The sequence below is a fragment of the Tupaia chinensis genome, unplaced genomic scaffold (assembly GCF_000334495.1).
Source record: "Tupaia chinensis unplaced genomic scaffold, TupChi_1.0 Scaffold000418_1, whole genome shotgun sequence".
NCBI classification, from domain to species: Eukaryota; Metazoa; Chordata; class Mammalia; order Scandentia; family Tupaiidae; genus Tupaia; species Tupaia belangeri.
In genome coordinates this window covers 1,815,307-1,836,463 of record NW_006159923.1, presented here as the reverse complement: position 1 = coordinate 1,836,463, position 21,157 = coordinate 1,815,307, and the positions used below count along the sequence as shown (strand labels likewise).

At 57.9% G+C, this 21,157-nt stretch overlaps 1 protein-coding gene across 1 annotated transcript in view; it reads left to right on the top strand.

The window, feature by feature from the left end:
• NOL4L (nucleolar protein 4 like) overlaps nt 1-20,689 on the top strand; it is a 102,897-nt gene extending 82,208 nt beyond the window's left edge. The window contains exons 6-11 of the mRNA XM_006154744.3: nt 7,173-7,450; nt 9,475-9,660; nt 9,743-9,934; nt 10,477-10,599; nt 11,129-11,330; nt 15,380-20,689. Coding sequence (XP_006154806.1) covers nt 7,173-7,450; nt 9,475-9,660; nt 9,743-9,934; nt 10,477-10,599; nt 11,129-11,330; nt 15,380-15,600 — 1,202 coding nt within the window. The 3' untranslated portion in view covers nt 15,601-20,689. The remainder of the gene's footprint in view (nt 1-7,172; nt 7,451-9,474; nt 9,661-9,742; nt 9,935-10,476; nt 10,600-11,128; nt 11,331-15,379) is intronic.
• The last annotated feature ends 468 nt before the right edge of the window (nt 20,690-21,157 follow it).

Here is a 21,157-nt window from a genome sequence, read left to right as displayed (position 1 = left end):
AGAAAGAGAAAGGCAAGAGACCTCGTTTTTAGTAGAGTACCGATTACTTGTTGAAATGCCGGCATTTTAGGTACATTGGATACATTTAGATAAAAGAGTTTGTTAAGATTAATTTCATGTTTCTTTTTACTTTCTAAAAATATGGCTCCTAGAAACTTGCAGTTTACATATGACAGGCCTTCAAAAAGTCCACGGGAAATGCATATTCTGAAAGAACTATGCATGGATTTTTTTTTTTTCACCAAAACAAACTCAACCTTTTCACTTTCCCGTGACCTTGTTGACTTCCCTTCACCAGTGGCTCGTGTTCTGTTTCGATCGGGCAGTACTACCCCAGACTCCCAGGCCCCAGGTGTTGGCACCTGCCTAAGGAACAAGCCGCCAAAGGCCCAGCGGGAGTGTCTGCTGCCAGGGCTCCAAGGTGTGCGTGGGGACCGGGCGAGTGCCGTGGAGTAGAGGTGCTGGTTGGAGTCCAGGTGGGACACACGGACTACCCGCCTCCTTGCCAGAGCCGGCTCAGGCTAGGCTGACTGACCACAGGGACGAAGGGGGTGCTCAGGAGGGGTAGCAGGGCAGGCAGCAGGGCCCGAGAGCCAGACGGAGAATGTAGGCCTCACCTGGGGGAGCAGGCACCCGGTGTGACCGCAGCACCCGGGATGGTGGGATCCCAGTGTCTCCCATTTGACCCCCCCCCAGGCCCCTCCCACCTTGCCTTCCTGGAGGAAGGGCACGATAGCCTGCCAGGGAGTCTGGTGCTTCTGGAACTATGCATCATGTAAACACAGCCCCGGCCACTGGCCTTCGTCAGAGCAGGCAGGGGCAGCCCCAGTAAGGTGCATGCCCCCACCTCAGCGCACAGTCAGTGCCCCACAACCCCCTCTGCCGCAGCCCAGAGCTGGCTGTGGACACGCCACAAGGCCCATCCTGGTGTCCGCACCTCCTGGCCCATAGTGGGGCTGCGGGTTCCAGCACTCTGTGTCTCCTCCTTCCCGGCTCCTCTGTGTGTGTGAATTATTGATGCCCCTCCTCTCCCCTGCCTGGCTGCCGTGAGTCGAGCCTCACCGAGGGTGTAGACATGCCTCTGGCAACACACCTCTGGCTGGGAAGTGGCTGACGCACGTGTCCATGGCCCAGCCATGGTCCCAGGGTGGTGGACCGTCCTGCCTTCCCCAGCCCGGCCTGGGAGCTGGCGTGGGTCACCCATGAGGGGAGGCTGGCTGCAGCTCCAGAGCCCGGTGTGGCGGTTGGCGGCTTGCACAGAGCTGGGCTTGTGCAGGCTGCAGGGCACTGGCGCCCACATAAGGGCATTGTTTGCTGAGGTAAAAGGGGTTTTTGTCTGCTTCTGGAGACGGGACAGAGGGAAGAACAATTTCCCCCATTCATCTCTAATTCCCCCATCTGAATAGCAGCGCATTGCCCCACGTTAAGATAGATGGGCACGGCCGGCCTTCCTTGCCCGAAGGCATTCTGGGCACAGGTGGTGGGCTCCAGGTCCTGCCCAGATTGGGAATCACCCTCTGCCAGAGCCAGAGAGCCCTGTGTGGCAGTGAGGAGGAGTGTGTCCCACCACATCTCCCAGGCCCTCATGGCACCTCTGTGCTGCTCACACCATTGCAGATCGGGGCCATCTCACCCCACTGCACTGCCCAAGGATCCTGCAGCCCAGCCGTGGTGGGGGGGATGCCCATCCTGTAGGGCCTCTGGCACACAGCAGGGTGTGGACCAGGTGGGGACGCAGGGTCACCTGGGCATGCCTGGATCCCACTTCTAGCTCGGGGCTGGGGTGGGTCCAATCAGAACACATGGCCCATTCAGAGAGGCCTGCCCCTGTTGAAGGACCTCTGTGCCAGGTCTTTGGTACCCGTGGGGCCAGCTGGGTCTTTTCACAGAGTCATAAAGTGTCAGAGCCCAACAGGGCGTCTGCGGGAACTCCCTGGACTGTAGATAAGAGGAGCCCAGGAGGCGGGCTGTGCCCAAGGTCGTGTGGACAGCGAGGCCCTCACACCCGCTCTACCCTGGCCCGGGCCCCACCAGGTTCCATTCGGACCTGGGCTGGCTGCTTGTCTGTGTCTCCCTCAAACCATGCTGGTTTAGAGGATGTGGGAGGACTCGAACCCACCAGCCTCAGTCTCTGTTCCTAGGCATTGTGCTAGGCTCGGGACAGCCAGCCCCTCCTGTGGGTACCAGCCCCCTCATGACTGAGCAGGGCAGGGACTCCTGGGAGGTGTGGTGGGGTTCCAGTGAAGAGAGGCGAGGACCCCAGGTTACTTGGAGACTAGACCAGACACACAGGTACAAACCTGCCTCCAGCAGCTTCGACAACAGGAAGTGATTGGCTCCCAGGACCCAGAAGTCCAGGGCCACTTTAGGTTTAGGGAGTTGGTCCATGCCAGCTGTCTGCCCTGTTCTCCCTACCTGGCAGGGTCAGGGGGTAGTCTCAATGTCCAGGCAGGAGACTGCAGCAAGGACAGAGACAGCCTGACATGGGTCCAGTTCAGCCTCCCAGGACACCCCTGCCAGCCTAGGTCTCTAGGGCAGCCGGGCACAGGCCACAGACACAGCAAACCTCGCGGCATTGTGAGGAGGAGATGACTGCTCTGGGTAAAGACAGGGAAAGGGGTCAGCGTGCCGGGGCAGGGCAGGGGCAGGCAGGCCTGACAGGGTGACGCCGAAGCCAAGCCCTGTAAGTGAGGGAATGAGTCAGAGGGGAGTGGGGACAGTATAGTGGAGTTGGGGGATGGGAACCACCCCCAGGGATCAAGGGCAGAAAGCAGGTGGCACCCTCTCCGGAGCCCAGTCACCTCTAGAATCCTTGCTCTGGTTCTCACTGGCTGCAGCACGAGCCCGAGGGTAGTGACCCCCGCCCTTACCACTGGCTCAAGGCCTCATGGAGGATAAGGCCAAGCAGGTTGAAGACAGGCACGAGGGCGAGGCGGGAACACCTTCCACCTTTTGTCCTGCCCACACCCTGGTCACTGTGCCTACCCAGACTTGGCACTGGTGCTAGACTCAGGGAACCCCAGAAGCTCATGGTCCAGCCTAGGGAGGAACTCGTGTGGTAGTCAGTGAGTTACAGTGGTGAAGGGGTGGCAGCTGGAGTCTGGGCTGGACTTCTGACCTGGTGGGAGCCCCGATGCCCTATGCACCCTCAGCACCGGAGCCTCACTGTGCTCAAACCAGGGAGAAAGTGTAGGGTGCAGGGAACCAGCTTTTTCATTTCTTCCTTGCGCGTCTATACCCAGTGTAGCCTGGACCTTACACACCCTATTGTATTGACCTAAGGCCCATTTTGAAAGGAAACGGAGGCTCAAGGAGGCGAAGAGGCCTCTGCAGGGACACAGTTGGTGCGCCCCAGCTCTGCTGTGTTCTACAAGCGTGGCCTCCCTTGGCGGGGGCCTGCAGGGTAGGCAGCCTCAGGCGTGTCGGGTGGTGGTTAGCGTACCAGCAGAGCCTCAGGGTAGGCGAGACCCTGGCGTGAGTGCAGAACACGGGCCTCTGATTTTTCTGTCCCTCTAATATGGGCTCTCCGGATGTGGCTGGCTTTCCCTGCCACCAGGTACAGCCTGGGAAATGGCGGGGGGGGGCACAGGCATGCTGGAGGTTTTACTTTTCTGGTTTTGGGTGGGCTTTAGTAAAGTATGTACGACGTGGAAGCGTGCAGTCTTCACCAGCATGTTTAGTTCTGCAATTTGGAAATGGTACGACCAGCGCCATTTCTCCCCAACTTTTCATCGCCCCAGACAGAAGCTTTGCGCCCACTAAGCACTAGCTCCTCATTCCCCCCTACCCCAACCTGCAGTCCTCTAATGCACTTCCAGGCTTCACAGACTCGCCCAGTGTAGGTAGTGCATTTAAGTGGAATCCTTCCATATTAGTCCCTTTGTGATCAGGTTTTTTTAGCACACTAAGTTTTCTTTTTTTTTTGGAGAGGTTTTCGCTATAGTGCGTGTGCGCTCGCCAGAAAGACAGAGAGAGACATAGAGACAGAAAGTGAGAAATCACTCCCCGGGGGGATAGCCATGCCACAATCCCTTCTCCTCCATTCTCCTCTTGGGATCTTGGGCACACATGCATACGCGCCCAGCGTGAGTTTAAGCCACCAGGCCCAGGACTTGAACCACGGTCGACTACATGGGAGTCCAGCGACATAGCCATTACGCTATGTACCCAGCATGATTTTTAAGCCACCAGATCCAGGACTCGAACCACGTTTGGCCACGTGGAAGTCCAGCACCTTAATCACTACGCCGCCTGCTGGCCCCTGGTTCATCTACGTGGTAACAGCCACACTTCATTCCTTCTCTGGCTGCCTAGTAGTCCATTGTATGGCTAGACCACCATTTATTTGTCAAGGTTTTGCCAAATGTAGACCTTGTTAATTGTCCCCAGTATTTTCAAATCTGCATATTTACATAATGGTGCCGATTTCTCCTCGCTTCTAAAAACTTGGAATACATGGGTCTGGGCTTCTGCTTGCCTCCCTGGCATTATTTGCCCGGCCACTTCTTGTACAAGGCTGGGGTAGCATCTGAGTGCAAGGAGGCTGGCCACCAGGGGCCAGTGACATGAGTATATATCAGAGGCCAAGGTGGTGGCAGCTGGAGTCTGGGCCCCCATGCAGGCTTCTGACCTGGTAGGGGCCCTGGGAGTGCTCTGTGCATTCTCTATGGCCCCTTAGCTGCTCCCTGCTCACACCCAGGAGCATGTGGGATCTGGGAAACTGGGTCCAGAAGCCGGGTGCTCCCTCTGGCCCTGGCCCCCTGAAAGATATGGCACTGTGGTTGGCCTTGGGCCTGATGCCCCTGGGGAGCACAGTGACTGTTGGCTCCCCATGTGCCAGGCATGAAACCTCGAGTGTACTCGCTCCTTCCCAGACGAAGAATTAAGGTCCTCCAAGGTCAAGCTAGTGGCCTGGGGTGGATGGTGCTGGGTGTCCCCAGCCTGCCCGCTCCCACAAGGCAGGCTGAGAACAGACTTTCTCAGCACTCATGGGAGGATCAGCCCATATGGGGGTATCCAGCAGAGCTCTAGACACCAGGTTGGGGGCTTCCTCAATGACTGGGGCTCCCCAGTAGGGGTGGGCAGCTCTCGGGAGGACCCTGGGCCTTCCGTTGGAGGAGGAACGAAGTATCCCTAGGAGGGCCAGGCTGCACGCCGGGGTGGGACCGTGAGTACCTCCAACCTGAGGCTGACAGAGGGCCCCAGAGAGGCCTGGAGTCTGAGGTCCAGCAGGGCTAGGCTGGGGGGTGGGCCAGGAGGCTGCAGAGGTCGAGAAGCTGAGCATACTCGGGACAGAAATCTGGACTCCTTCAGCGGGCAGTGTGTCACAGGAAGGTTCTGGAGCAGGGAGGCCATGATTAGACTGGTGCTATAAAAGGGTGGGGCAGAGACAGGGTATGACTGAGGGGCCTGGGCTTCCAGAGAGGGCCTTGGGGGAAGAGGGAGTGGGTGTGGTTTTGCACCTTGGCAGGGAGTTGACATCCTGTATAGATCCTTCACTTTCCCGGCTGTCCATGAGGTGATGGGCATCGAACCTCCCAGAAGATCTGGTGCCTCCGATGCTTCCTAGCCTGGGGGAGGGTCAGCGTGCAGTAGGTGCTCAATAAATACTGCCGGGTAATTTGTTTATTCCACAAGTGTCCCAACTGGTCTCTGGAGAGACTGCCAGAAGAAAACCAGACCCATCTGTGAGGGGGAACCGGCAAAGTCCCAGAGGTAGCAGGGTGCAGGCCTGGGGAGTCTGGGGTGTCCTCTGAGTGAGGGGGCGCTACGGGCTGGCATGGAGCAGAGCCTGGAGCTGCCAGCCCTACAGGGTGCAGGGAGCAGTGGAGTCTGGCTGCCAGGAGGACAGCGAAGATGTGCGCAGCCTGGCCCTGGGGACCTGCGGAGGCCAAGGGGGAGGGGTGCCACTGCACCGCGGCCTTTACCATCCCCCCTTCGCCCCCCTTCGCCCTCTTCGCGGAGGGCCCGGGCTGCTTGATGGGCAGCTTGGTCCCGCCTCCTGGCAGCCGCGATGCCCGTGATTGGTTGGGGCGTTAGAGCCGCTCGGTCGCCATGGGGACGCTCTGGAGGCGCGCGTGCCCAATGCCCAGCACCAGGGACTAAATCTTCATAATCTGCCTGCTGGGAGGGTGGGGGTGGGGTCCTGCGCGACCCTGGTCTGGGGGAAGGGGCGGCCGGGGATGCCGTCAGGGCGCACCGTGGCCTTCCCTCCACTGCCCTCGCTGGTGCAAGAGCAGCACCGCCAGGGCACTTGGGCGACACCGGCCACCATGCGGGTGGTCACCTGGCAGTGACCCTGGGGGTTCCAGAGTGGCTTCGGCCTCTGTGGTTTCAGCCGATCCAGCGGGGCTGTCGGGAGAGAGGCGTGGACTCTCCCTGTGTCCCGTCTTGTAGTTGAAGTTTCAGTTTCTCTCCCAGACCTGGTGGGCAATGCGCGCTCTCCGCAGCAGGGGGCGACCTCCGCAACGCTTTGTTGGCTCTGTCCACCCCCAGGAAGAGGGAACGGCCCACTGAGGCACAGGGGATGAGGACCCTAACCCTGCAGCCCTGGCTCAGGATCTCCAGGGCCTGGGTCCCGCGGCAGAGGGCAGATGGTGCGTGTGTGTTGGGGGGGGTGGTGCACTTTGCTTCTACATCAACCGCCAGGACTGGGCTGGGCCTGGCTGCAGGAGGTGGTGGGGTGACTGGCGCCCCGAGGAGCCATCTCTCCCCGCTCAGGTAGAGGAAGGAATAACAGTAAAGCCTGCTGTTGGGGAGCAGGGGGCTGAGGGACAAGGCCTTGCCCAGCTGGGGAGTAGGGAGGACCTGGCCAGGCCCCAAGCAACCTCAGGGTGTTCAGGGACCCTGGCAGGCCACTCACTCCCAGACCCTTGCTGCTGAGCCTCACTAGGATTTGGCATAAAGGAGGAAGCTCTGTGCCCCCCACAGCCACTCCACCCCTGACAGCCCCCCTGCTGGCAGAGGGACCCTGTAACTGCCTGGGTCCCCATGGGGAAGGGCAAGGCTGGTCTCAGTGCAGCCAGGTGTGGGTAGCGGCGTCACCACTTCCCCAGGGACGCCCATGAGGATGGCAGAGGGCAGGAACTCAGAGGTGCTGGGACCCTGACACCTGGGGGCCTGGGGGCCGGTGGGTGCTGGGGTGGGGCTCACACCCAGGCCTGTTGTTGCAGACGACTCCTCCTCTGAGAGTGGCAGTGGCAATGGCTCCTCCACCCTGAACCCCTCCACGTCGAGCAGCACACAGGGCGACCCCGCCTTTCCCGAGATGAACGGCAACGGCACTGTCGCCCCCATGGACTTCACCGCCGCCGCCGAGGACCAGCCCATCAACCTGTGCGACAAGCTCCCGCCGGGCCCGGCGCTCGGCACCCCCTCCTACCCCTCGGATAGCTGCAGCACAGACGGGCTGCGGAGCCGTGTCAAGTATGGGGTGAAGACCACCCCCGAGGTGTGTAGGCTGCGGGCTGCGGCTGCATCTCAGGGGCAGCGGGGGTTAGGAGACTGGACCGACATGGCGGGGGGCTGGATTTTAGCCGGGGCCAGGCCCTGTCAGGGTGGGCTCTGGAATGGGAGGTTGCTGAGGCCCCCATTTCTCTGAGCCTGGTTCCCTGCCTCTGAAGTGGGGCTGATGGCCCCTGCCATGGCGGTGGTGGTAGGTGATGTGCCTCTCTGGGCCCCGTCCTGCACAGGGAGGCACGCAGTCTCACGTTTCCGGATTGCTCTGTGTATTAACCCCATTGTACGTGTGACACAGAGGAAGGGCGAGGCCCCGGCGATGTGGGTGAGACAGGCTGGGGGGGGGCCCGTTGGAGCCCACCTTCACATTCCTATAAGCTGCCATGCCCACTGAGGTCCGCAGCGGAGCAGACCAGCACCAGGCGGGCACGAGCTCTCCTGGAGCCATTTCTCCAGCCTGGCCTCAGCCACGTGCCCTGGACAGGCTCTTTGTCTTTCTTGGGCTTGTGTCCCACTACAGACGGACCTGGGGAGGTGCCGGTGCTTGCCTGAGTTGGAGGGTCTCACAGGAAGGTTCTGTACAGGGTTGGCTTAGGTGGTCGCTGCATGTCACACCCAGGGACGCCCAGCTGGGGGCAGGTACCAGTCAGGGCTCTCTGACTGTTCCATGAGGAGGCGAGTTTTGCTCAGCGGGGCTCTGTAGCCTTTGCCACCATGGCTACAGGTTATGTGGGTGGCCAAGGAAATGAGAAGGGAGCACATGTGCCACCAACAGCTCCTACCTGACAGTCTCCACCGTCGCTGCTCTGACTCCGGCAGAGGGTTTGGCCCTGAGCCGCTTGGATATGTGACTTGCACAGGGCTATGCGACCGGCTGGTGGCCAGCACTTGACCTAGGAGGCCTTCTGATTCCTGACTGAGTCTGGAGGACAAGGGTGCCTGCCCCTTTTCAAGTCTGTGCGGATGAAAAGATGGGTACTAGGCCGATGCGCCAGGGCCTGGTCAGAGGGACAGGCCTGATGAGGCAGTGCTAGGGGACCAGGATGCCACACTGCTGTCTGTCGGTGCCATGATTCTCTGCAGGCTGTGCCATGGCCACCTCACAGGGTCTGGTCATGCAGCTGTTTGTCCTCTGGGCCAGGTGCCGATCTCTTTGAGTATAGGAATACGTCCCCGGGATACTGCCAGTCAGGATGCACCAAAGACACAAACTTTGTAAAAGGCAAATAAATGACAGCAGTCCCCAGCCACCATGGCAAAGCAGTGGCCTGAGGACGGGGCAGAGATGGGTGGTGTGGGTGCCAGGCCCGAAGGGTTAGGGTGGGGAGGCAGGGAGGAGAGACGGGGCTGTCAAGGAGTTGCTGGAGGGAGGCAGTGGGGGCTGGAGCCCTTCCCGCTGTGGGCCAGTGACACTCCGCAGGCCCGGTTGTCGCTCTCCCCTGTCCACACACACATGCTCACTGGGCCCACAGGTCCCGAGTGGCTGGGGGCAGGAGAAGGCCAGCCCAGGCGTGGAACGTGCTCTGCCGAATGGACCTGTCGCTTGGGCTGGCTCTTTCTCCTAGCCCATCTGTTCCCCCTCTCCGACAGACAGCACACTTGCTGCTTTGGTGACAGCTCGGTTGTCAGCTCAGGGTTGCAACCCCTTAGGGAGCAGGGAGGAATACCCTGGAGCCAAAACATCTTGGCACAAGGGGAGGCTGGCTGGTGGCGGGCTCCTTCTTGTGTCTGCCTCTCCTCACTCAGTGTGGCAGGCCTTGATGCGCCCGCCCTCCCTGGCCCCGCCAGGGCCCTGCATGCGCTGTCCTGGTCAACCCAGGGAGGGAGGACAGCGCTGCTGTCCCCATTTCATGGATGCGGGGAACAGGAAGAGAGGGTGACTTTCTCAGGGCCTTGCCGCTGTGACTCACATGGCAGCTGGTGTACTTGCCACCCGGGTCCCCAAGCTCACTGCCAGGAGATCAGCAAAGCCACGTACAGTGCCTGGTCCGACCCTTGCCCCTGCCCTCTCTGCAGTCCCCCCCCTACAGCTCTGGCAGCTACGATTCTATCAAGACTGAGGTCAGTGGCTGCCCTGAGGACCTGACGGTGGGCCGGGCCCCCACAGCGGATGATGACGACGACGACCATGATGACCATGAGGACAATGACAAGATGAATGACTCCGAGGGCATGGACCCTGAGCGTCTCAAGGCCTTCAACGTGAGCACACCGCGAGGCCGGGACGAGGCTGGGGTGGGGTGGTGGCCAGGGCCAGCCCTTCCCATGCCCGTGTCTCCTACAGATGTTCGTGCGTCTCTTTGTGGATGAGAATCTGGACCGCATGGTGCCCATCTCCAAGCAGCCCAAGGAGAAGATCCAGGCCATCATCGAGTCCTGCAGCCGGCAGTTCCCCGAATTCCAGGAGCGAGCCCGCAAGCGCATCCGCACGTACCTCAAGTCCTGCCGCCGCATGAAGAAGAACGGCATGGAAATGGTGAGCCTCTCCTGCCCGCCCCGCCCTCGGCACCACCGCCCATCTCCAGCCGTCTTGCCTGGACTCCTGGGTGTCCCCCGCCACTCAGCCATAATCCTCCCAGTGGTCCTAAAAGCAGGCACAGGAACCAGCAGTTGGCGTAATGGCTGTGTCGCTGGACTCCCACATAGTCGACTGCGGTTCACGTCCCGGACCCGGTGGCTTAAAACTCACGCCGTGTGCATGTGTGCCCAAGATCCCGAGAAGAGAATGGAGGAGAAGGGATTGCGGCGTGACCATCTCCTCTGGGGGGTGATTTCTCGCTTTCTGTCTCTCTGTCTCTCTCTGTCTGGCGAGCACAGGCGCCCTATAGCGAAAACCTCTCAAAACGTAACCCCAAATGAGGGAATTGAGGCCCAGAAGGGTTGTAACTGCTGCCCTATGGATTAAGGCGCGGAGCCCAACCCCAGCTCTGCACTGCCCACCTCCGGACCAGGGTCTCCATGCAGGTCCGATGCCCGCCCCCACACCCATCGCTCGTCCCATCCCCGCTCTGCCTACAGACCAGACCCACGCCTCCCCACCTGACCTCGGCCATGGCTGAGAACATCCTGGCCGCTGCCTGTGAGAGCGAGACGAGGAAAGCGGCCAAAAGGATGCGCCTGGAGATCTACCAGTCCTCACAGGTACTGCCTCCTGCCCGCTGCTTCCGGCACGGTCACCGTCCCCACACAGACACAGGGGCCAGAGGGGAACGGAGAGGAGCTGGTGAGGGGAAGAGGTGGGAGGGGAAGGTCAGAGGACTTGGTCACTGGGGCCTGTAGACCCTGTAACCAGTCAGGCCTTTATCCCAAAAGGCTCTGAGAGGTCTTGAGCTGGACAGAAAGAGGTAAGAAGATGGGACCGGCAGGTGGCGTGGTAGTTAAGGGTGCTGAACTCCCACATGACCGACAGCGGTTCGATTCCCAGGCCTGGTGGCTTGCTTTCTCACTTTCCCTCTCTCACTCTGGTCAAATTAAAATAAATAAAGTTAAATAAAATAAAGAAAAGAAAGAAAGAGGTGAGTAGAGAGGGGGCAGACCCCTGGGGCCAGGTGACAGGGAAGAGGGAACAGCCAGAATCGCACAGGTCAGGCTGTGGCAGTGGGCCTGGGCACCCTGGTGCTGCAGCTAGCTGCCCCTCAGGTTCCCCAGCGCCACTCTCTACCCTCTGCAGGACGAGCCCATAGCCCTGGACAAGCAGCACTCCCGGGACTCCGCAGCCATCACCCACTCCACCTACTCACTGCCAGCCTCCTCCTACTCCCAGGACCCTGTGTACGTCAACGGTGGCCTCAACTACAGTTACCGCGGCTACGGGTCCTTGAGCAGCAACCTGCAGCCCCCCGCCTCCCTCCAAACAGGAAATCACAGTAACGGTGAGTTGGGGTCGGGCTCTGGCTCCGGCCAGCACCCAGTGCATCTACACAGTGGCCTTGCACGTGCAGGGAGCTCAGAGGAAGCTCCTGGGGTCATCCCTGTGCCACGATCTAGCTGGTCCTTAGCGTGAAGTCCGGTGGAAACAAGAGCCCGTGGCTCTGTACCTCGGCGAGGCTCACTGCACCACTCCCGGGTCCTGCCCCCTCAGACCTCTGTGAGCACCAGGTTCCAGCCAGGGCCCTGTTCTTTATGGATGCCAGGTCTCACACCCCCATTTCGCCCATCACGACAGCTCAGTGAGATGGGTGCTGGCCCATGGTCACGCTGAGTTGGTGGCAGAGCCAGGCTGGTCCCAGTTCAGCCAAGTGGCCCTGGGCAGGCGACCTTCCTCTCCAGGCTCATGGGCTGGCTCGTGAGGGGAGCGGTGCCTTTGCTCCGGTGCTGGGCAGTCCTCACGGCTGCGCTCGCAGAACCCACAGCGCCCCCCCAGCCAGTGGTCGAACATCCATTCCCTCAGTGCAGTCTGTATGCTGGGATTTGGTCGGTGCTTCGCCGGCAACTTCTGTGGATGGGGCACATTACCCCTGAACAGGAACTGGAGTGGGGGACCCTGGCCCATTTACACGGAGGCCAGAGCGTAGCGGCACAACTCGGACCCGGCATGTGGATCTGTCGTGTGTGTTGGGGAACCACTGACAGGGTTTTGTGCTCCAGGGTGGTTCAGAGGCCAAGGAATGAGGGGCGTGTTGAGGACACCAAGGGCTGTCAAGGGGTGGGCTGCAGGGCGACACTCCCCGCCAGCTGGGGACTGGCTCCTGGCCAAGCACACCTGAGAATTCCTCGAGCCTTGTCTTTGACTGCAGGAGACCCCTCACTGCTCTTGGGCAGCAGGGGGGGGACCTATCCCTTCCCATGGCTAAAATCCCTGGCTGCCTGCACTGGTCTGGCCCACACCCTCCCCAAGCCCTTGCCCAAAGCCAGCCCCTGCCCCCATACTCACCACGCCCCCCCAGGACCAGGAAGTATGTGGAGGCCCCTGGAAGATTGCTGCCCGGGCTTAACTTCTCATCCCTTCCTAATGCCTCTTAACCCAAAATAAGAGGCCGCCTGGCCCTAATCCCTGCAGCTAAGGCCTCACAGCCAGCACAGCGAGGCAGAGTGGCTGCCCCAGGCAGGCTGCTCCCCTTCTAGAAGGAAGAGCCATCTGACAGCCCTGTGAGGGCCTCTGACAGGGTCTGCAGCCAAGGTCTCAGGGCCAGGAGTAGAACCCTCTTTCCCGATTACACGTGGGGAGCCTGAGCCCTCCCAGATGGCAGGCAATGGTTTCAGGCCACCCGGTGTCACCTGGCATGACCTGTCTCAGGGCTGTAGCCACCTAGTCTCTCCCCAGGTCTCTCGTTTGAAGGTGCTGGGCCTGCCACCATCTCTGCCCCGTTCATGCCTGTCAGAAACATGAACGGCAGCCACCTCTCCCCCGACACCCTGAGTGTCCTGGCTCCTCACAGGTGGGTGGGGAGGTCAGTGGGGCAGAGATCTGGCATGTACCTCCTTGCCTGGCACAGGCCCTGTCTGCACACACTGGTAGCTCGTTTAAAGAACGCTGTGGAAATCTGGGTTCAGGTCCGGCAGCCGGAGGGTGACAGGCGTCCGTGTGCTGCTGTGTGCTCTCACTGCCCTCCCCAGCCGCGCCCGGAGGTGCTTGTTCAATCAGTGGTACCTCGGCCAGGCCGCCGTATTAATGGCTCAGAGCTCCTCACTTTGCTCATTACGTTGTCATCTGGAGATGCAAATCAGCTTAGATAGAATCAGGCTCTGCCTGTCTTGCCTGGGGTGCTGGGCAACTCCTGCCACTCCTACCCCTCCACTGGCAATCACCTGGCAACCTGAGTGCCTGGCTGTAACCAGAGCCTGCAGGGAGATGTCTCCAGATCAGATTGTCTACAGGACGCAGAGACCTTCTCCTTTCCAGGCTTAGCTGGAGCCTGAGAGGGGGGAAGGAAAGCTCTGAGCATAGCGGCAAACAAGGTGAGGCCTGGGGATGGAGAAAGGGAGGGACACCCTGGCCTACCACTCCCATGGACTGTGGCAGGCAGTGCCAGCCACACCAGAGGGGTGACCCTTTCCCCTCTGTCCCTTCAGGTCCCATGCCTGCACTGTCTTGAAGCTGGCAGAGGTGTCCCTGTCCCAGTTGCCCACTTGCCCATCGGCGTGGGTGGCAGTCACCTGCACGGGCTGCTATTTCCAGCAGTGCACAGCCCACTCCTTCCTGGGCTGGATTTTAACAAACTTAACTGTCCCTTAACTCTCCATTTCAAGGACATTCTTCAGCAAACCGGTTCCTAGGGCCTCCTCGATGTCCATGTTCTCTGGTTAGAGAGGAAATAACCCCATGAAACAGACTGTCCCATCTTGGGCTCCAACTTCCTTTCCCATTCGGGGATGCACCAGCTTCCTTGTGGCAGGAACTGAGCTTCCATGGGGTATCCCGAGAGAGCACTCCAGCCTCGGTCTCCAGGGACCTGCCACTGCAGGTACGATGATGAGTAACCCCGTCCATGAGGGACCTGCAGGATGATGGGGGGGGATGGCTGATAACCAGAGCAGCCACCTATATCCATAGAAGATAGATTACCTCCAGGAAGGGATCCCAGGGGGAGAAAGGGGATGGGGAAGCTGGCCTCTCTGGTCAGAGACGGCCTCCCTCAGAGAGCCCTAGCTGCCACACCCCCGTCCTTTCTCCTGTTTTTATAATGAACACCTGGCAAGAAGGCTTTTCCAACTCCAGGAGCTCCCGTGTTTCCTGGGAGCCGGTTTGGAAAGCGTGGATACCTGTCTAGGAATCCCTGGCTAGTGGCAAGGAGGGTACCAGACCTCCCCAAGGCAGCCCCCATCCTGCATGGTTCCAGGGGCATCATGGCCTCCTGCTCACAAGAGCCTCGTTTTGCAGATGAGAGATCAGAGGCTACAGAAAGTGGAAGAACCGCCAGCGGGGGTGTCAGAGCGGGCCTTGAGTGCATACGTGCCTGGCCCTGGGCCCTGCAGCCCACCCCAGTCTTCAGGAAGGCCAGAGGCAGGGCCTGGTGGTCCCTCCCTGGCCAGCTCCCACCAGTCTTTCAGAAGCCATTGGGCTCCCTCTTCACTGTCACCATCCGAGCAAAGGGCAGGACAAGCTCTCTGGGCCCTGTCCTGTCTGCGTCCCTATGCCCATTGCAGCCACACTAACCTTCTACCTTGCTCAGAACAAAAGACCCCTCAAAGGAGGGAAAGCAGAGATACTGAGGTTCAGTACAAACAACACCCCCAGCCCTTCCTCCTTCCCGAGTTGGCCATGGCCCAGTCTCCTGCTGGCCTCTTTCTGCAGGACGGAGCCCCTTCCCAGTCTGAGCACACGTAGGCAGTTCCTGGTCCTTTGTGGCTCCACTCAGGACCTCTGGGCTTTCCTCACACACACCCCTCAGTGGGCCTGATGGGCCCTGCTGCTCCCCTGCAGTGCCTGCTGCACACGTCCCGCCAGCCCTGTCGGAAGTGCACACAGACCCGTGTGCCTGTGCGCCCTCACCTCTTGCAGAGCTCATCCTGCGGTTCTTTTCCAGGACTGTGGTTTCCTGCTCACCACGCTGGGGAGAGGCAGGGCTCTGGTCAGTGAGAGAGTCCCTGGCCCTGAGGTCTCCTCACCTAGGGACCAGAGCCGGATGCATGTCTGTTGAAGGATGCTCGGAATCCTGACAGCATGAGCAGGCTCGGTGCCAGGAGCTGGGTTAGGAGCTGCACTCTGCCTGACCCACCCTGGCCGACACAGAGCCAGTTTGTGCACGGTCACCGTGTGACCTCGGGCCAGCTTCTCACCTGCCCAGGCCTCAGTGTGCACAGCGACGAAAGGACCCCCTGTGCAAGACCTCCTGTGGTGTGCAGGCCCCATTCCAGGCACTAGGGATAAGCCATCCGAGAGACAGGCAAGTGCCGATCAGCAGGCACCCAGGACCTGGCAGTTACAACACAAGGGATGACGCCTCCCAGATGCCCTCCTTACCTTCTCCCCTCTCCACAGGGCCCACGGACCTCAGCATGAAAGGCGGGGCCTCCACCACCTCCACCACACCCACGCCCACGCCCTCCAGCAACAGCACCAGCAGGACCATGCCCACCGCCCAGCTCAGCCCCACGGAGATCAGTGCCGTGCGGCAGCTCATCGCCGGCTACCGGGAGTCTGCTGCCTTCCTGCTGCGCTCCGCAGATGAACTGGAAAACCTCATTTTACAGCAGAACTGACCCCACCGCACCTGGAGTGCACTACCCCAGGGAAGAGGCTGTCCCGGCCCAGACCCGGCCTCCTGCCTCACCAGTTGGTACATTTTGTTTTATGAAAGAGGTGGGATCCAAAAGAGCTGTTTCTAGCCACACTCCAAGCACCTAAGACTTTTGGGCACAAGGACACTTTTTTTTTTTTTTTTTTGGAATCTCACCACACGGGTGCTCTGACCTGCTTGGAAGAGGCCAATGGGGCAGCTCTGCAAGGGTTGGGGCTCCCCCAACAAGGCGCTGGGGCTGCAGCTCTATTTAGAATCACCTTCGTGGACCCTGATGTTAGAATCCCACCCCCAGATAATTACCTTTCAAGTCTTAGGTGAGCAGAATTGCATATTTATTGAGAAAAACAAAGTGGACCCTTTCTTCCTCTCCCCTTAGTAATTTATTTTTCTGAAAATGGATTCTTTTGTGTTTGTACAGATTGCCAGTCTGTGTCTGTCTGATCAGAAGGATGTGTCCCCGTACCTAACATTCCATATCACTACACTGACACGGGCCGGGGGCTGGCGGGGGTGGGCCGGGGGCTCAATGCACCCTGGGGAAGGCCACCACCCTCAGCCAGGCCATCCTGTTGCAGGTCCCAGTGCTGCCACAGGGACACTGCCAGGCACCTCCACAGGGACCACCGAGCGGGAGGATCTCATCCACACCTACTGCAAAGCAAAACAAAAAAAAGGCACCCCCACCCCAGTCTACAGAAGTCCCAGTCACATGGTCACCTGTATTCTACCTCACACTCCAGCGTGGGCTTTTTCCAGGATGTGCCCTGAGCCTGTTTCTGAACGGCTGTCACCCCAACTCCCCCCCCAACAGTGTCTGCCTGGGAGGTAAGTCCAGACTGGGTGTCCAGAAGCTGGACCCCAGAGAGGGTCTGTCCCTCATAACCAGCAGCTTGCAGTGCCCTGGCCCTCCAGCTGCCTGACAGGACAGAGTGCTGGGAGGTGGCAGCCAGGCCACAGGGCCCTTGCCCTCAATCTGCTGCCGGGGCCATGTCTGAGCATCAGTGCATAGTCTGGGGCCTCAGACAGGTACCGAGAAGGGCTGGTTCTTCGGAGGGAGCCCCAGCTGTCAGGCAGCTATGAGCGCCATGGCCAATTGAGCTCCCATCCCCTCGCCCGTGGTTGGAGTAAGGGATCAGTGGAAGTGGAGAAGCCACTTGGGTTCTCCTAGGACCAGCCCTCCTCCTGGAAGGGTCAGTCCTGGAAGAAACCCATAATCCCTGGAGTGTGAAAAAGGGCAAAAGGAGAAAGCTGGCCTGGTTCCTTCCTCCCTGATAGGCACTTCCTCTTGCTCAGTGCAATACCTACCAGTGCTGCTAAAACCAGGGACTCGCCCAGACCTCAGCAGGCCCCCGGGGCCTCTCCATGCAACACTCCGTAGCCATGACGGCAGCTCTCTGCTGCACGCCCCTGCCCAGAGCTGGCAGAAGCCCTCTGTTGCCTTTCCTCCCTCAGAGCAAAGAGGCCCAGGGGAGCCAGGGCTGAGTGGACCCCAGGATGGCCACAAAAACCACCCCTCCCCGAGCCAGCTTTCCTGCAGCCAACTGCCTGTGACTGCCCTTAGGAGGGGCAGGCTGGGGCGCCAGTGTAGATGCCCTGTTCTGCCTCGGAGCCGCAGATGCTGGAGAAAGGAAAGCGTCCCTCCCGTGCTTACTCCCAGCCCTGGAGGTTGGGAGTGGTCGTCTTTTTCTCGAGTGGCCTCCAACACCCCACCTCTGCCTTCCATCTGACCGATTCCCAGGCCTCTGGTCAGGGCCAGGACATCCGAGACTCCCCCTTCAGCATAGCACAAACTCCAGTGCCCAAGGCCTCCCGCACCCCAGCTGTCCACGCGGCCAGTCCCTACATGCGCAGTACTACGAACGTTGGAATTTGTGTAAATATTTGTGTGTGAACAATGACGAAGTAATCAGATCTTTGACAAAATCTTACCCCAGGCAATTTGTGAAAATGTTGAAAACTGGCAGAGACAATCGTGGCCCTAGAATTCCTGATATCAATCGTTTAACATGGCATTTTCCCTCCCAGAGGCAGAATCCGAGCTAGACACAAGGGAGTGCATTCCTTGGCAGGCAAGAGCGAGCCCCTGGGGCAGGGGCTCTCCCAACGCTCAGATCCTTCCTTAGCCCTGAAGCTCAGCACCAGCCCGGTCAGCTGTTCTGGGCCAGGCTCACGCTGTGGCGGCTGACCGCTCGGCCTGCCTTAGCACTGCGGGCAGAGCATCAGTTTGAGGAGTTTTCTAGACAAAGGAAAGAAACACCAGTGGTAAAAGGTGCCTCTCGGGGGGCTCCTTCCCAGTGAAGTGGCACCTGAAGCCCCGAAGGCAACAGGATGGGAAGTTACTGCGTGGAAACAGTCTTCCACCAGCTAGTTCAGTCAGGGAGCCTGTCCTATTTAACTTTTGTTTTTAAAGATGTAGCTTCAGCCCCTTCCCCCTTCTCCTTCCTGTCTTGGAGAGCAAAGGGCTGGTTCGGATGAGCTGGGCTCACCGCTGTCCCACTCTTACCTGAGGGGACTGCCTTCTCCCAAAGGGAGCTTCCAATGCCCTGCCCCACAGCCATGTACTAACCTTCCGGAGAATCTATGGGCGCAAAGGAATCATTTGGGACACCAAATTAAAAACAGAATAAAAGAGTAGGAGCCACCAATTCAAGTCTGTGCAGGGGCAAAGCCCACGAGCAGGGTAGAGTCACAGAAGTGGGCATTTGGTCTTTGGGGTGGGCCATCTGGTAGACCACGGGGAGTGCATGCAGCCCACGGGAGAGCCCTATTACCATCACCACTTGTACAAACAGAGCTTATTCCCCAGGACAGTGTTGAGGGGGAGGGGCACAGGTGGGGTCAGGAGGGTTTTGGAGGATCTCAGCCAGGTGGAACCCATCCATCTCTATCCCCAAGGGCCACTTACAACTCCAGGGGTGGTTATAGGATTAACTACCAGTTCATTTTCAAAATGCTGCTTTGAACTCAGAGGGTTGATACTTTTAATTTGTAATTTTTTGTAAAACTTTTTACAAGATAGTAAAGTATTTCACCAGAATACCCGTTTCAATCCGTCCATGGTCTGATTTTTATATAATTTAGTGGTGCTTTAGAAACTTTGTTTTTGTTGTTTCTGAGCTAAATATAGCTCAATCCTTTTTCGCCTGTATCTACCTAAGACCAATGTGAACCTTTGTATTTTTGCTCCTAATTTTGGACTCAGTGAAAGTGTACTGTTTACATGTACAGATGCCCCCTGTCCCTGTGTGTTCTGCAAGACTCGCTCTTGAGGAGGAAGATGCACCTCACTAAGCTCATCTGCTTAGCAAAGCCACAAAACAAAAACCTCTCACTTTTTATCTATGTTTCCACCTAAAAATAGAAACAACAAAAAAAAACCCCATCCGTATCATATAGAACTCAGTTTTGCTGAAAAACTCCCTGCCTGATAGATGGCCCCTGTGCCTCTATCACGTGGTCCATTAGGAGCAGGAGTAAGAACAGACTTCCCACTGGCCACTGGTGGGTGACTGCAGGGGCAGATGAGAAAGTGGAGCAGCACCCTGCCAGAGCTGTGGGATGATGCAGTTCTCCCGCCAGCCTGGGGGTGGGAAGGTCAAGATGACCTTGTGGCTTTCAGGATTTAGGGACAACTCCAGACGTTGTCGATCCTCTGGCATAATTGAGACATGTTTTTGGAAGAGCATGAGCTCCTTATCTGAGATGTTAGGACTCAGCACAGGTGTGGATTGAGGAGTCCTCCAGGATTCCTCTGGGGACAGCTGGTTTGAGAGGCGCCACCTCTGGGGAGGGCAAGCATATGGCACTTAAGGCAAACTGGATGGCACCAACTTTTCAAGGTGACTCTTTATTAATCAGTGGCTTCACCTCTAAATTATATTTTTACAGATATGCACCTATGCAACTTAATGTGGCTCTTCTACGCAGGTGAGGACTTCCTCCTCAATGCTCTCTATAAAAATTATTTGTGTTCTATATAGTGAGTTTTTCCTGTAAATGTGGCTTAATATTTTAATTCTTAGAATGTGTCTTCTCTACGTGATGCGACTAAATTCTGTTTTGTTTGTGGAATGACTAGCACAGGCCGACTCCCTCTCCCTCACTTAACAGAAGACCAACGAGCTGTTAATCGAGCTGTTATCTCCATGGTATTACTTGCTAAATGCACTGATTTCATAAGTACGTGGAATCCCTTTCCTTTGGAATCTGTATATCATATATAAGACTGAATCTACTTAATAAACACTGAACGACAAACTGCACACGTGGGTCCCACTGTGTCCTCTCAGCGGCAGCACTGCCGGCCAGTCTCGTCCTTCCGGGTCTGTGGTTCCCGTCACCTTCCTACTGGCAGACTGCACCTTTCTCTGGCCAGCACTCTGGGGCGCAGAGGGTCCTCCGTAAGTTCTCTGGAACAAATCAGCCTGTGGCTTCAGCACCTCGCCCATCAGAAAGGAGGGACACCAGCCTTCCCTGGGTGCCGGTCAGGTGCCAAGCACAGGCGGAGAAGAGCTCCCCATGCACCTATTTCGATCTTGGTGCCTGTCCTCACCTGGCAGGAGAATAAGCAGAGGTGCGTGGGGTATATGCCTTGCCTGCATCCAGTGAGCAGCCACGCAAGGACTTACAGCTGCCGGAGGGCCAAACGCGTGCCCCGTTACCTCACCCTAGCGTGTGGCTGTGGCCAACAGACTGAAAGCAAATTGTAAGGAGCCCTTGGTGGCTAGTTTGGGAACCTGAACAACCCTGACCCTTGGTTCTGAACCTACAGTACATGCCATAATCCACGCAAACTCCTGAATCCCACCTTGAAGGAAATAAGAGGGCCATTTTCCCAAAAGACGCTCAACTGTGAACAGATTTTTTTTTTCATTTTATCATTTTTTGATTTAGTTAAGCTTTACAGAAAATTTACAAGAATGTGGCTGGGAACAACCTGATTATAAGTGTAAAAACAATTTTGTGTGTTAAAATTGTGTGTATGCATACACCTATATGGCAGTTGTCATTAAAACTTTTTATGGGACCGGCAAGTGGTGTAGTGGTTAAAGGCGCTGGACACCCACATGGTTGACCATGGTTCAAGTCTTGGACCTGGTGGCTTGCTTTCTCACTTCCTCTCTCTCTCTCTCTCTCTCTCTCTCTGATCAAACTGGAAAATAATGATGATAATAATACTAAAGTTAAATAAAATAATTATAAAAAAAACTTTTTATATGGGGGGGCTGGCACGTGGAATGGTGATTAAAGGTGCTGGACTCCCACATGGCCAACCACGGTTCAAGTCCTGGACTTGGCGACTTGCTTTCTCACTTTCCTGTCTGTCTCTCATTCTGTCCCTCTCTGGTCAAATTGAAATAAATAAAATAGAATTAAAACAATTCTTAAAAAAAAACTTTTTATACAGTGACATAAGAATCCCTTTTTTAAACAGAAATGCTATAGTCAAATACATGAAACAGACCGAAGGGGAGGAAGCCAGTGGTGTGGGAGCCGCCACAGGGTAGGCGCAGCAC